The sequence below is a fragment of the Oryza glaberrima genome, chromosome 5 (assembly GCF_000147395.1).
Source record: "Oryza glaberrima chromosome 5, OglaRS2, whole genome shotgun sequence".
In the NCBI taxonomy this organism is placed as follows: domain Eukaryota; kingdom Viridiplantae; phylum Streptophyta; class Magnoliopsida; order Poales; family Poaceae; genus Oryza; species Oryza glaberrima.
The window spans coordinates 26,101,399-26,117,664 of NC_068330.1; the positions used below are offsets into that span (position 1 = coordinate 26,101,399).

The 16,266-nt window shown below is 38.7% G+C and overlaps 2 protein-coding genes across 2 annotated transcripts; one reads left to right on the forward strand and one right to left on the reverse strand.

The window, feature by feature from the left end:
* The first annotated feature begins 1,350 nt into the window (after positions 1–1,350).
* On the forward strand, positions 1,351–9,602 carry LOC127773583 (calcium permeable stress-gated cation channel 1-like). The gene is made up of 12 exons (XM_052299694.1): positions 1,351–1,570; positions 2,784–3,116; positions 3,455–3,601; positions 4,246–4,381; positions 4,712–4,813; positions 5,416–5,535; positions 5,648–5,728; positions 6,193–6,533; positions 6,684–6,929; positions 7,810–8,134; positions 8,738–8,971; positions 9,052–9,602. Exons 2-12 carry the CDS (start codon positions 2,803–2,805, stop codon positions 9,304–9,306), a joined length of 2,301 nt encoding a protein of 766 aa, XP_052155654.1. The 5' UTR covers positions 1,351–1,570; positions 2,784–2,802; the 3' UTR covers positions 9,307–9,602.
* Positions 9,603–11,520: 1,918 nt separating this feature from the next.
* On the reverse strand, positions 11,521–16,227 carry LOC127773658 (26S proteasome regulatory subunit RPN13). Its single transcript, XM_052299795.1, has 14 exons — positions 16,084–16,227; positions 15,234–15,290; positions 14,358–14,450; positions 14,162–14,221; positions 13,936–13,974; positions 13,768–13,842; positions 13,608–13,674; positions 13,462–13,531; positions 12,976–13,094; positions 12,860–12,883; positions 12,686–12,777; positions 12,527–12,604; positions 12,380–12,434; positions 11,521–11,968 (listed from the first exon to the last, which is right to left on the reverse strand). Exons 2-14 carry the CDS (start codon positions 15,255–15,257, stop codon positions 11,844–11,846), a joined length of 921 nt encoding a protein of 306 aa, XP_052155755.1. The 5' UTR covers positions 15,258–15,290; positions 16,084–16,227; the 3' UTR covers positions 11,521–11,843.
* Positions 16,228–16,266: the final 39 nt, after the last annotated feature.

Consider the following 16,266-nt stretch of genomic DNA (forward strand, 5'->3'; position numbering starts at 1 on the left):
GTACGAGTAGAAAATAGAATTGAGTAAATTACATAAATTTTCTAAATATTGACTAAGAAACAGCACATTAGGAGTAGGGGATATGCTTCCCAGCGGTCTAAACATGTATAAACTGTTTGTTCCTTACTTTTTTATGTGCCCGTGATTTAGATCCCACGCACCTCCTAGAAGGCCAAATCTAAAAAAAACGGTTTGTTCTGCTCTCCGCTAAAGGAGCTCGGGCTCCGATAGATATATAATCGTAGGTACTTCCTTCGGGTTGATAGTATTTATCATCTTGATCAAAGCTGATGTTAAACTTTAAAATATTTGATTATATCATAGAAATATGAACGATATGTATAGAGTAGTATTAGAAAATACTACAACAAAATTGTTGATATTTCTAGTTACATTATAATAGAAAATAATAGTTAATGCTATTTATTTGAAACGATAAATACTGTCAAACCTGAAGGGAATATGGTACTAGTGCTACACAAAAGCACACAGTTTTGATAAATTCTACTTATAAATCAGACCTGACATTTTAGATGGTAATTTTATATAATCTGACAGAAACTCTAAAGTGGATAAAAGAACTTGTGGATCTTACATGTTTGTTTTGGGTTTTTATGATTTTAGTTTTGTGAAGCACGGATACTGTAATACCTAGGATTATATATCACGTGTAAAGATAAACTTGTGATTTTATATAACTTGAACAACAACGCTATAAGATTAGTGCAATTTACTGAATAAAATAAAATGCAGGACAAAACATATAGTAGCACAAGTAGTGGTAGGGGGAGGAGCAGCGTACGTGTGGTTTGCGATGTGGTGTGCGTGGGCGGTGCGGTGGGCATGTATCTGCATCTGCATGATACCAGTGTCCACCACATATTACGGGACTATTTTCATCTGCTTTTTATTTATTCATTGATTGATTGGTACTACTACTGCTAGAAGAAAAGGCAGTTTAGGCTGTGTTTAGTTTCTTTTTTAAATTTATTTAACATATACGAACATATATTTAAAATATTAAACGTAGATTAATAACAAAATAAATTATAGATTCCGTCTATAAACTGCGAGACGAATCTATTAAACATAATTAATTCGTTATTAGCAAATGTTTACTGTAGCACCATATTATTAAATCATAGCGCAATTAAGTTTAAAAGATTTGTCTCACAATTTATATATAAACTGTACAATTGATTTATTTTTATCTACATTTAATACTTTATATATCTAAATATTTCGCAACCTTAGTTTAGGCTGGGGGCAGCAAGGTGACCGTTGCGCGTCCCCATCCAAACCCAACCCCCCGTACCATACCATAGATATCCCCAATCTCCCCCTCTCTTAGCTTTCTCTCTCTCGAGACTTCCTTCCTTCCTTCCCTTGGTGGTGGTGGTGGAGACTGGAGAGTGGAGGCGAAAAAAGAAACGAATCGAATCTCTCGTCCCTCCTCCTCCTCCTCGATCTCCTTCCTCTCAATTCCATCCATCGTCTAGTCTTCTTCCCAAACCCAACAACTCCATCTTCTTCTTTGCTTCGCCCTTGATTTGTGTGCTGCGTGAACAAGGTAAGCCTCTCCATCTCCCCTCGTATCAACTTTTCTTATTTATTTATACTAAGTAGTAGCATAATATATCATCCTAGTTCCTTCCTAGATAGTAGAGGATTTATTGATATTGGTTGCTTGGATTGGGTGCCGCCGCTGTCCACCGTCGCCTTAGTTTCCGCCGCCCGGTACTGTCTCTGCTTGTAACTAACCATATACTCCACTCGATCAGATGCTTCAATCTCCATAATTCCTCCTCTTTTCGCCTTTACATCATAATATATGTGTTTGTTGCATTCCATTAGATTGGATTGGAAAACCATTCCATTCGACTTGTATTTCTTTTGCTGCTTCATTACATCAATCGATCGATCGATCGTCGGTTGGGAATTAGGCCATCCACTCCATATATCTATCACCATCTCTTCTCCACTTGTTCATCCATTTATGCTGTCTCCACTTCCCTTCTCTTGTACCCATGCAATTCAAATCATACTTCATTTTCAAGCACTTCTCTCTCTCTCTCTCTCCCTCTCTCTCTTTTCCAAATTATTATTATTATTATTATTATTATTATTATTATTATTATTATTATCATTCATTCTTACCTGTTAAGCACGCCTCCTTAATAATTAAAAGAGGTCTTGAGGTACCCATGTAAACTTTTCCCTTTTTTTTTAAAAAAAAAGGATCCTTGCTAGCTTGTTATGTCGGCAACGCAAAGCTATTTCGTGTCACCTCAGCTGCTTCAAACTTCAATTTGCATTCATACCCTCCAGTCCGACCGGAATATATGCAAAAGCAAGCTGCTTTTCATTATACTGCAGCTGCAGCATTGCCTTTCACATAATCACATTGCTTGCTTCATTGATTGTATTCATGCGTCCAATACGCGTCTAATAATCCAATGCGGTCACTACCTTTCTCGCTACAGCTAGCTAGCTGTCACACCACCACCAAAGTCTCTTTCCGTGCGCTCTGGCTTCATACCATTGGAGTCCACGTTTCCTGCTCGCACTTGATAATGTGTCACTGTCAGATTTACTAGTATAATACTGGTCTACATTTGGGGTGCTGGCACTGCCAACTCCCATTTTTTAAAGCTCAAAAAATCCATTCTTTTTTCTGAAATAAGATTTTCTTTTTTTTTCTTGGTTTGCATTAGCAGTATATATGCACACACACTCATTCCTACACTAACAATCTTACTACATCATATCATTAACACTTGCAGGCCTATCTAGAGGGCAACCATGGCCACTGTTTCTGACATCGGCCTCTCCGCGGCTATCAACGTCTCGATGGCCGTTGCATTCTTGCTGGTCTTTGCTTTTCTACGATTACAGCCCATCAACGATAGGGTTTACTTTCCAAAATGGTACCTCAGAGGAATGAGAGACAGCCCTGTTTCCTCTGGTGCTGCAGTGCAAAAGGTTGTCAATTTAAACATGAGATCATACTTGAAATTTTTAAGTTGGATGCCGGCTGCTCTCAAGATGCCAGAGGATGAGTTGATCAATCATGCAGGCCTTGATTCCGCTGTCTATCTACGGATATACCTAACAGGGTCTGTTCCTTTCCATCTTTTATGTTTCTGCTCTTCTCAATTGTTCCTTGTTGCCATCTCATTTTTTGTTCCAAGTCATACTTGTGGAAATAATGCCAATTAGTTAATGATACAGTGAGCATTTAATCCAATGGGTAAAGGCCTGCGGCTTCACTTTGTTATTGTTTCTAAACAATAAGAGATGCTAATGAAGAAATGATGAGCAAATTTATCACTCTGCATTTTTCCCATGTTAATTTAAACCTGAGAATATGAATTGTATCATTGTTGTCAAAATCTATTTGTGCCTAACTTCAATTATGCCTGTGTATTGATATACCTGTATTGACCTTTTACAGGATCAAGATATTCGTTCCAATATCAATTTTAGCTTCGCTTGTTCTGTTCCCTGTGAACTGGACAAATGACACCCTAGACAGCATGAAGGTAGTCCACAGTAAAATTGACAAACTTTCAATATCAAACATACCTTATGGGTCAAACAGGTAAGCCTCCATAAATCATTTGATATCTGGATGCGGTGTATTTTGATGAGTTGTGTAGAGATAAATGTTTCTTTTTTTGGTCTGGTTCAATATAAATTGTACGTAAAACATCAATAAGATTGCCCATTGGTCCACCAATTACACAAACAAAATCTGTATAGTGATTCATTTTACATGCAGATTCAACCTTTTTAAGTTTTGGGCGGCACCTGAAATCCAACCACTTTTACTTATCTTCATGCTGATTATGCACATGTACTTGGTACAATTTTTAGGAGCATTATCATCTTATGGTTTTGGGTGATTTGATAAATATGCCACTTGCTTTTACTTATCTTCATGCTGATTATGCACATGTACTTGGTACAATTTTTAGGAGCATTATCATCTTATGGTTTTGGGTGATTTGATAAATATGCCACTTGCCTGTGTGACTGTGTCTAATTTAGTAAGGTACAAGCACTCTATTTTGGCCTGTGTGCTTGGGACTTAGCAGCTGCCCTGCCAAGTTCAATATTGGGTGGCAGTTGCTCTGGTTGAAAATAAATTCATCCACACTGAACTTCTAGGTTTCATTTATTAATTTCTGTTGATGCTAGCACATGTCTTTGCTGTTCATGATGAACATTCCATCTGTTTTACAGGTTTGTTACTCACTTGGTTATGGCTTATGCTGTCACGTTTTGGACCTGCTATGTACTGTTCCGAGAGTATGAGATAATTACAACGATGAGATTGCGGTTTCTTGCTTCAGAGAAACGGCGACCAGACCAGTTTACAGTATGATCTTGTCAACTTTGCAAATCCCCTCTCTATTTAGTACCAACATGTTTACATTGGATCCACAAGAAGGGTAAAAAATTGTAATATTAATGGACTGAAACTATTCACCACTGGAAATAGTCTAAGAGATTGTGGCTAAGCATTTTGTCTCTGAGCACCCTGATACTCACTTTGCACTGTAATGCGTCCAACCAATATATGACTTGGTTTATATTATCTAAAGCAATGTTGTAGACGGGAATGGTTTCATATCTCAATTGAATAAACACGATGAGTTAATTTCCTTCTGGTTGGTTTGTTGAATGCACCTCAAATGATTTATTTTAGGTTCTTGTGCGGAATATACCTCCAGATCCTGATGAATCAATTAGTGAGCTCGTGGAGCATTTCTTCCTTGTTAATCATCCTGATCATTATCTAAGACACCAGGTAATCTTTGGTAAAAATTTGTGGATAACTAAGTCAGATGTAGTTCTGTTGCTTTTCTCTTCTGGGGGTTTCAACAGGTCATCATCTGCTTAGGTAGGAGCTGTGTTTCTAGTTATGCTGATTGGCCTAATGCAAATAGATTTTTTTTTCTACTCAACAGAACCCCCTTCATATATTATCCTTTTCCCACAAATTATTGATGGTTTCAAATGAACCTAATATTAATGTTTGCTAGTTTCATGTTGAGATTTTTTCCCCCAGATTCTGAGAATAGTCCACATAATAGCCTACCCACAGATTATTTGGATATTAATACATAAATATTTTGGTTTTGCCAAGTAACAGGAAAGTTATGATCTCTTGGTTATCTAGATTTTCATTTAAATAATCATATTCATATGTTAAAGGGTCTAAAAACTGTCTCTCCGTGCTAACACTTCACAGTGCTAATTGCTGAATGAGATTTAGAAGGGTCATATCCAAATTTGTGTATCATATGCACTTGGGTTTTCTACCCTGACTTCATTGATTTTTTTATTCTTCCTTATACTAATTACTGTATTTATTCCGTCCTTTTTCTGGCCGATTGTCTATATCTATAGGTGGTTTACAATGCAAATAAACTTGCTGATCTGGTTGAGAAGAAGAAGAAACTGCAAAATTGGCTTGATTACTACCAGCTCAAGTATGAAAGAAATCCATCAAAAAGGCCCACCACTAAGGTTAGTCTGCCATATGGACCTTGATCAATTTATTTTTCATTTCAATTATAATATTACATTAGGATCTTTTTTCTTTTTAATTCTCTGTCCCCCTGTTGGATTTTTGTTCCAGACTGGCTTTCTTGGCTGTTTTGGTTCCGAGGTGGATGCCATTGAATACTACAAAGCAGAGATTGAGAAGATTGGGAAAGAAGTAAGTTGTACTCCCTCCGTACCGTAATATAAGGGATTTTGACTTTTTGCTTGCATTGTTTGACCACTCGTCTTATTCAAAAAATTTGTGCAAATATAAAAAACGAAAAGTTGTGCTTAAAGTACTTTGGATAATAAAGCAAGTCACAAATAAAATAAATAATAATTCCAATTTTTTTTTAATAAGACGAGTGGCATTTTTGTCTATTAATTCCAAATAAATAATAATCCCTTATATTACGGGACGGAGGGAGTAGTATTTTTGTCTATATAATCATTGGACCATTCGGCATTGTCCATTTTTTCTGATTGAGTTGTATCATTCTATGAACATGGGTTTGCACAATCGATTCTCTTTTAGGATTAGTATTATGTCTAAGCATCACACATTCACACCTTGTGGGAGTTTAATTTGTTTACAGCTAACAGTCAGATAACAATAAATTCATGTGTAACAACATGCAGGAAGCTGATGAGCGTCAAAAGATCATGAAGGATCCCCAGTCAGCTGTTCCAGCAGCCTTTGTTTCATTTCGTTCACGGTGGGGGGCTGCTGTTTGTGCTCAGACACAGCAAACCAGTAATCCAACAGTCTGGATAACTGAATGGGCTCCAGAACCTCGTGATGTCTACTGGAATAATCTATCCATTCCATTTGTGTCCCTCACAGTTAGGAGGCTGATAGTTGCTGTGGCATTCTTCTTCCTCAACTTTTTTTATGTCATTCCAATAGCATTCGTGCAATCTCTTGCAAGCCTTGAAGGAATAGAAAAGGCGCTTCCATTTCTGAAACCCTTAATCAAAATGTAAGTGTTTCTTCATGTGTTGATTATTTATACTATTATTGCATTTCCATGATTTATTCAGCATGTAATTAATTTGGGTACATTAGACATATGGTTATCTTCTGCTATTCTTTTGAAATGCCCTGATAAATCTTGTTGACTATTGTGCAGTGATGTCATCAAATCATTCATCCAAGGTTTTCTTCCAGGAATTGCTTTGAAGGTCTTCCTTATATTGCTTCCAACTATACTGATGTTTATGTCTAAGTTTGAAGGATTAATATCACAGTCATCACTGGAGCGAAGATCTGCATCTAAATATTATATCTTCTTGTTCTTCAATGTATTTTTGGGAAGCATCGTTACAGGATCTGCTTTAGATCAGCTTAAGGCATACATTCATCAGTCGGCAAATGAGTAAGTACTCCTATGCCGCCAACTCTACCGACTTGAAAGTTTAGAGATTATATACATGCTTGGTTGTTCATTTGAGTCTTCCCATCTTTTAATAGGATGCAGTTTATTTTTCCTGCTTCGCGGATCTCTGTTTGTTGACAATTGTATTTTTAGCAATTAATTATGGGAGAACACAGAAAAATCTGGTTCTTGTCGGAGATCACTTTGTTCATGCCGGCTGTCAAATAGATACCAAGTGCTTAATTCTGTTTTGATTAGTACTGTGGATTATATATTCAGGAGCTACACTTTGTTTGAATATTTAGACACATAGGCTTAATCAAATATGAAAAAATGGGACCAATCTAGGAAGGACTAGATTGATTTTGAATTAAGGAGGGGGTGAGGCTCGAACCCGGACCGGCTAGCTCGCAGCTTGCGTTGCTAGCCGGGAAGGCCCCGGGCCTTTCTCCTTAATCAAATATGTCAAGCAGTGAATTATGATATACATTCTTATTAAATAAAACATGTGCTGGTGGTTCAAATAACATCATGAACTCGTGATATATTGGTTCTTAAGCTATCTTAGAAATAGATAAATTCTTTTGGTTACAGTGAGTTAGACATAAATAGCAACATAATGATGCTTAATAGGCAAAAGGGGGGCCATTTGTTGATAGGCTAACTCTGTAGATGCAGAGATTTTGGCATCAAGGCAAACGCCAAAGCATGGGCCTCAGATACTTACCTCGTGGAAACTCAGATCGTATTTATGCTTTCACGTACCGATATTTATGTCCTGCTATTTGTCTGTTTATTTTACAACTCATTCTTCACATTCTCTGATTGAAACCAAATGATCATTACAATTTGCAGCAAGTCTAAATTAGTTCTTTTGCAGAATACCGAGAACCATTGGTGTAGCCATTCCAATGAGGGCGACTTTTTTCATAACATATGTAATGGTTGACGGTTGGACTGGTGTAGCTGGTGAAATATTGAGATTGAGGGCACTTATAATCTTCCATTTGAAAAACTTTTTCTTGGTGAAGACTGAAAAGGACAGAGAAGAGGCAATGGATCCTGGTAGTATCTGTTTTGATTGGTGTGAACCACGTATACAGCTATATTTCTTACTTGGCCTTGTCTATGCTGTGGTGACACCGTTATTGCTTCCTTTCATATTGGTATTCTTCGGGCTGGCATATGTTGTCTACCGCCACCAGGTAAGGACCACTGCAGCTACTTGCGAGAATTTTATTGTGTTAAGTTTTAAGTGATTATGATGAACTACTAAATTAGCTTGCTTTGTATGACTATTTAGACCATTTTTCCCTGGTTTATTGGAAATAAACTTCATTACTGATCGGCACAAACAGTTTCCACTCATGATCAGTGTTGCTATGCTGTTGTGCATGTGTTAAGGGTATGTAATAATGGCTAAGATTTACTAAGAATATGTGCTTGGATATATTGTTTTGAGTTCGCCAACACAAGGGAGTATGCTATTGTGATAGATGGACAGTTATGCTAGCTAAAAGTTACATGCAATAAATCTATCAGAATGGTCATGCAACTAAGGGGCTGTTCAGCTGCCTGGGATGTGCAAGAACAGTTCCCCAAGCACGAAAATAGCAGCGGGCAGCAGCTTGGCCTGCCGAACAGCCCGCTAAGATACTTCCATTATCATCAACTGCAAAGCAATTTATATGAAACTGCAGTGATGCAATTAATCTACATATGATTCCTAATTTTGCGATATTAATTTTATGATTTAGTTGTGTATATAGTGTTTTGGTATGCTTACTTGGTTGCACATTTCTTTGAAGATAATAAATGTCTACAATCAACAATACGAGAGTGGTGCACAGTTTTGGCCTAGTGTGCACGGGCGCATAATCATTGCATTGATCGTATCACAGCTACTTCTTATTGGACTGTTGAGTACAAAAGGTTTCGAGGAGACGACACCAGTTCTTCTTGTTCTTCCTGTGTTGACGTTTTGGTTTTACAAGTACTGCAAGAACCGGTTTGAGCCTGCATTTGTGAGGAACCCACTACAGGTAATGTGTGACAGGAAGTTTTGTATACTGAAATGTTTGTTTTGGTTTGGTGGTAAGAGTGAAATTTGTTGGTTGTGCAGGAAGCGATGAGGAAAGACACCCTGGAACGGGCAAGGGAGCCAACCTTCGATCTGAAAGCGTACCTGGCCAATGCGTACCTGCACCCGGTGTTCAAAGGCAGGGAGGAGGAGGACAATATGTCAATATCCGAGGATGTCGGGATGGAGGAGGTGATCGTGCCGACCAAGCGTCAATCTCGCCGGAACACTCCCGCCCAGAGCAAGTACGAAGGCTCCGACACGCTCTCTCTTCCTGAAACTGTACACGAACGATAGAGCTACGGGAATATCAGGGTGACTACTACAGTAGCTTGTTGAATTCTTTATAGTCTGTACAGATAGATAGATACATACCTACTCCTACGGGGATGTTGGCAGATAGCTTTGCTGTACACTTTACAGCACGAGAGGTATATGGAGGGATTGTTCAACACCCACAGACTGATGATTGGATTGCCAATATTATGATTTCTTTGTTGGTTTCCAACTGCAACTAGCTGTAGTAGTAAATTAGTACTACCACTGAAATAATATAAACCAGCTAGCTAGTAGCAAGTAGCAAGTTTTTGTCAGTGCAAGTGTGCAACCGCGCAAGGTTGTTAACAGTAAAAGGAGTCAAGCCGGGGAAGGGACGGGAGATGCATGAACGGCTTTGCTTTGCAAGCCAAGAATATTCATTCCCCACTGACTGCCTGCTTTGTTGGGAACATCATGCATCTCTCATTATTATATCTTCATATCTCCTCTGCTATCTTCTAAATTCTAAATTCCGAAGTGCGTGTGCGCTCATATCTGGTGTCATTTCGAGAGCTCTCCTCTCCTCTCCAGAAAAGCACAACCAAAACCCTTCATATGTAGGACTGCTACCTGCACTGCATTTCATCCTGCTGCTGCTTGCAATGGCGGTACAAAAGCGATGGTGATGCATGTCACCATCTCCGAGTCATCACCACACTACTGTCGTGCAAGTAACCATCAATCTCCATATCTTCCTCAGTAGCCGCAAATATATATACTCCAAAAATACATAAATTATGTCCTTGGCCCCAAAACAACATAGATTCCCAATTTTCATTAGCATTAACTTTGGGTCATTGGCATTATACTCCTTCCAAAGTTTTAGGTCCAATAAATGCTGAGTCTTATAGTTTTCAGTCCAATTACACATAAGTATTGTTTTCGGCCCAAAATCACATGTATATTGATCTTGGTATCAAATTTTCATGCTTATTAAACATGAGCCCCCCAAAAGTATCTGATTGTATTTTTCAGCTCGTAATTTCAGTAGTGTCAACCTCGAGCCAAAAAATTCATAAAACAATAGCCTTTGCTTCAAATTTTCATGAATAACTTGAGCCCAAAACGCTTGAATATTTGCATTTCGGCTAGAAAATGAACGGCGTTTAGCTTTTAGCCAAAAATTTCATGAGTGGTAACATTGAGGAAAAAACACATGAATATTAGCCTCCCACCCAAAATTTTCATGATAATTAACCCTGGGCCCAAAAAAATGTGTGAATTTTAGCCTCCGGCCTAATTTTTTTTTGAGTATTAAACTTGGGGGGTTTGAAAACACATGAATACTAGCCTTCTTCCGAAAATGCAATGGAATTCAAATTCTAGTGGCTATGAACATTATGCACACACACGGATGCAATTTTTATGGGGTTTCATGAAGCTAGTGATTTGCCATGGTCTTCGTCTCTTTGAGAATCTATTAGGGGCAAATTTGTGAGTGTGTGTGCATGTGTAGTAGTGCATGTATCTTCCGTGTAATCCAAAAAAATTCTCCATTATTAACCTTGGCACCAAGATACACTTGACTGGCAAGGGTATGTGGTTTCAACCTCAACAGGTAACATGCTCATATTATTTTCTTAAAAGGTAATTGGAGAAACGTCTCTCTAAATCTCGTTTTTTCAATCTTGGCACCAACAGTGCATAAATTCTCTCTTTTGGCCCGAAACACATGAATATTAGATTTTGATTCAAGATTTCAGGAGTACTAACTTCTGACCAAAATTGAATGAATTTTAGCCTTTGCCCCAAAGCACATGAGTATTGTCCTTAGGCTTAACATTGCATGAGTATTATCCTTGGATAAAAAAGGAATGAAGGAATTTTAGCTTTCGGTCCTAAATTTCATAAATACTTACCTTGGCACGAAAATGCATGAATATTAGTAAATACTTTTGCCCCAAATCTTATGAGTACTAATGTGGGCCGAAACACATGAACAACGGCGTCCAACAACGACAACGACAGGATCGAAGCTTTTCCCGTCGACGATGACGAGGGCGAGCATCTTCTTCATCAGTACAGATGCTACCAACGATGCTTTGGACGACGAAAAAGAAGCAGCAAGAGGCAAAGCTGTTTGGGAATCGCCAACTTCCGCGAGCATCTTGCTCAGGATTCTACCATCATACATGCAGAGCAGAGAAGAATGAGATCGATCATCTGTACTTGAACTGGGAGGAGCAGTGCGCAGACGTACGCCCAACCCAGCTGATCGATCAGCCGATCCATCCATCCATTATATGACGACGACGCCCAAGTACACTTAACAATGGTCCAGTACCTTTAATACTCTACTGAGCATACACCAGTGCAAAATAGGCTAGACCACCGTATCCTCCCTGTATACACATAACAGCACAGGCAGTGCAGAATAAAGCCAGCTTCAAAATGTCTATGCCACCTATCAAGCATCTATAATCAAATCAAATGACTAGAAATAGGCCTGTGCGTGCCAACATAAGTCCAGTCCCGCTTTGTGTTTCATCAAGTTTTCAAACCAAACCATTTTGACATTAACTCTCATCCATGGGATCATTTCCACCGCCTCTCTGGGACTCTGAATCCTTGTCTCCAGCTCCTGAAGCTTTTGCCACGGAGTCTTCAAGAGCCTCCAGGAACGAAGCTACTGTGAATTTATCTGTGCCACAAAGACACCCATCAAATAAGTTTTCCGAAAACATCTCGCTCCATCTCCAGATTTTACAAATACTAAATAAATCATTTTCAGACTTGACCAACTAGCATCAAGGATGTTTGTCGTCTAGCAGAAAAACAACGCTCATATTTTGGGCAGGGGTCACCTCCATAAGCCATTGAAAGTAAAAGCTAGACTAGCAAGGTAAATATCATGGTCATCGAGGTATCAGTTGCAGAATTTGTGTTTTTTCAATACATAAATAAAAGTTTCAGCCACATGCACAAATTATCTACCGTGTATTTGCGAATGAAAAAAAAAAGGAGCCTGCTACATGCTGCATTTAACTTTACTGTTCAGTGCAAATAAACGAGAAATTTGGTTGTCAATATAAGTGAAGATGAGAAGGATTACATTTACTAGGGTCAACTCCAAATTGAGCTAGATCTATTTGCCCAGTCCGCAGCACCTGCCATACATGCAAATATCAGAATAAAAATAACATGTGAAGCATTGTGTCACGATTCACCAAGATGTGCAATAGAAAGATGAATTACTAACATGGGTAAACGCTTCTACTTGCTGCCGCAAAGGAGGACTTTGCAATAGTTCAAGAATATCACCAGCAGTCCATGGGCCCTGGAATTAAGCAAGCACAATAAAATGAGTGGAAGAGTCAATTGAAGTAAGAACCAGGATGACAAATACAAAGTTACAAACCTCTGGAAGATATGATGCCAACTGTTCAATGGGCAAAGTTTCCATGAGTGGTAACACCAAATCAGGCTTCAAGATGTCTCCTAATCCTAATCCTGTTACAGCGGTTAAAAGTACTGATACATACAGCAAATCATTGAAGAAAAGTGAATCAATAGAGTATTGTACTGTAATTACCAGCATCAGGGTCTGCCACAGCATCTGAAATTACAAGGCGAATGCAAGTAAAATAAAATGAGAAGGTGGTCAAATGGAAGAACATTTCAAAAGTGACATGATTTTTCAGCTGATACCTGATGGCTGTATAGCACTCAGTATTCTCTGCAGGTCTTCCAACCGTACTGGCCCAGCAGCAGATGTCACCTCACCAGCTAAATCAGCAGTCATGCTCTGATCAACTAAATTCCCAGCTCTGATGAGAAGAAAGAAGGAAACAAAGGGGTTAGAATTATTAAATGGTCATTAATTCATTATACCCAAAACTCAACACGCATGCATGAATGCCATATCAGGAACAAATTGAGGCCACACTTTCATATATATTTAGCAGGAAAAATATCAGTGTGAAAATAGGAAGAATGAAAGGCAGTGCGCAATAAACTCAGCTAGACATAGATAGTGTTAACTTATGCATGAAATTGGAGTGAATATACTTGTGGTTTATAATGAACGTGCATCCATCTGTTACTCTGACGGCCCCATTGAAAAATAAAGATTGCAATGCAAACGTCTAGGTTTTTCTGTGCTGCACATTGCATCTTGCAGTTCGTTAAAATTACCTGGAGGAGATGTCATCATCAGCTGTGTCTTCATGTGACATTTCAGCTTCAATAGAAACTGCCTCACCATCTGCACGCCCATACAACTTAAGACACAAGAAAAATGAGCGCATAATTAAGAGTTGAGATCCCAACATTCAGCATACCTAATGGTCGGTTTATGTAGGCATTAACTTGGCGACATATTTGTGAGTCGTCATCAGCACTTGGCTCCTGCACAGTAAAGAGCAAAACACAAGTAAATTTTAGCTGGTGGAAGGACTTCTGTGGTTTTCAAACAGATACACACACACACACTCAACTGACCTGCATCCAGAAGAAGAATTTCCTGCTATCGTGCCTGAACTTCAAGATGTAAACCCTTCCAGAAGATTGTGTTACCTGATTAAGTTGAATTACAATCATCAATGAAGCCCAAGAGGTTCACTAAGATGGTCTTGCAGAAGAAAATAAACTTGAACCTATATTCAATACCTTCTCAAAGACAGCCTCCTCAGGGAAGACAATTTGATCCTGTGAAAAGGGAATCAAGGATATACAAAAGTACAATAATTTCCTAGGATATACACAATGGAAATCAGGAGAAACAGACACCGCCAAGTTCAAAGTTCAAACATACGAGTCATACAAGTACAGTATTTGCAGATTAAAAAATGAGTGCACGATGACTACTAACTACTATCTATGCTCGAGAGGATACAACTTCAACTAGATTCTGTCCACGATCAAGCCATTGAAAATGAACCAAGCCTTCTTCACCCTACAAACAAGTGGATATGTTAACTGCACCGCAAATCCCCATAAAATATGAGAATGCAAATGGCTTATAAGTTATACTGGACAAATAGAAGTACAGAACTTCAATTCAAGATAAGTATGACTTTTAGCATGCATACCCTTCCTATGCGAACAAGACCCTTGCGTGTGTCTGGGATCACTCGTGTTCCATCAAGGGACATCTTACCCGCACGAAACTCGCACATGATATCCTGACAAACACATGAGAGATTGTTTTTAAATAGAAGCTCAACACCTTGTTATATCATAGCAGAGATAAATGAGATGGCAAAAATAAATATATAGGTCATTAAGATTCTGAACAAGCACAAGATCTTAATTTGAGATAGATCAATAAGCACCATGCACTGCAACAGAAAATTAACTCAGTTCACTGAACTACTGAAAGCTCACTATACACAACCTACATTTCTTATCAGAAGATTTTCTTGCTACAAATTGCTAGCTAAATATTTTGGCCTTTTAGAGTGCAGGCAAAGATTAACAGAAGTTCTATCCCAGTTTTCTGAAAAGAACTAAAACATAAAGAAACAAACTGCCTAGTATACAAAAGAGACATCTATGTTTTTTTTTCTTTTGTTGTATCATGTACGATGAAAAACTGGTCCAAACATGGTTCAGGCCTTTGTACATATTACACACAAAACAGCCCATTAACATGGTACTACCAATGCCATTTTCTGTCAGGCTTTCTTTAACCAGCTGACCCACTTGTCATACACTCAATTACTTGGCAAGATTTGCGAATAGTTGAGAATTTGTCCACCACAAAAGACAACCTCAATTATCCTTTTGGCAAAGTGTTGATACCAACCAAACAGCCCATAATGTCATTTTAGATGGAACTTGCAGCAGCTAAATCATGATCTCAAATCAACAGCAACCGATCATCGCAGTTAAACACTAACAGGAAATTCGGTATTTGAAAAAAACAATACTTGCAGAAACACTAGAAGGCAAAGTGAGGAGTTTACCTGTAGGGGCTCTGTGCTCTCCATTGATTAAAGAGTGGCTACCACAAGGTGCAGGCCCTAAAACAGGCAGTAAAAAGGACAGTAAAGTATTGGACATAGAACAAAATCAAGCAAGTGTGAAGTATAATAGGTTATCAGTAACTAGTTGTCAGAAGTGTACTGCATGCCAATTGAGATGAACAAAAGGTACTGTAGTCTGAAAGTAGTAGCTGCCTTTAGAACTTTGTGCATATGAGAATGAAAACATTATGCGCATGTGTTGGTAAAATACAGAAAAATGCACTTGTGAAGGATTAAAGAAGACTAGATCTATAAATTTATGTACACTAGAGTCTTTGTTGTGTGGTATTTGCATCTTCAAGTAGCACGTAGGCAACTGACAAATTAGTATGTACATAAAGAAATTCCTGCGTCTGCGTGCTTGTAGATTTGTAATTTGTAAGGTGGTTTCTTTGGGCTTTATAAGATATTATTACTGCATTACTTTTGTGCTGCTGTAGTGTTATTTCATAGTGGAGAACCAACGTGACCCAAAAAACGGCGAAGACTAGCCAAAAACCCTAGCAGCTAGCAAGTCGCATTAACATAAAACTCGTCAATGATTAGCTTGTTTGCAGGGGCTAGTTCCTTACAGGATGGTGCAGTGTTTTATGTTTGTTTATTTTTTTTTCTTACATGTAGATGTAAGCAAGGAGAGCAAAATAGGTGGGTGATCTATAAGATTTTGCTGGTAAGGACCCAAGAAAAACATGAGCAATAAAATCGATTGAGAGAGGAACAGGTAGGGCAAGGGAGAAGAAAATATCTTAGAAACAATGGAGCAAGAGTTGGTCACCACTCAGTCACTCACCAACAAGTGGGGGATTACGGAGGAGGGCTGGACGTCGTCGTCGTCGTCGGCGATGGCGGCGGCGGCGGGACGGGAGGAGAGGGATTCTCCGACGCGATGTGATGTGATTTGGGGAGGCGATGACGACGGGAGGGGGAGAAGAGAAGGATCTCTCATGGTGGGCTGGGCTTCTCTTAGCTGGGC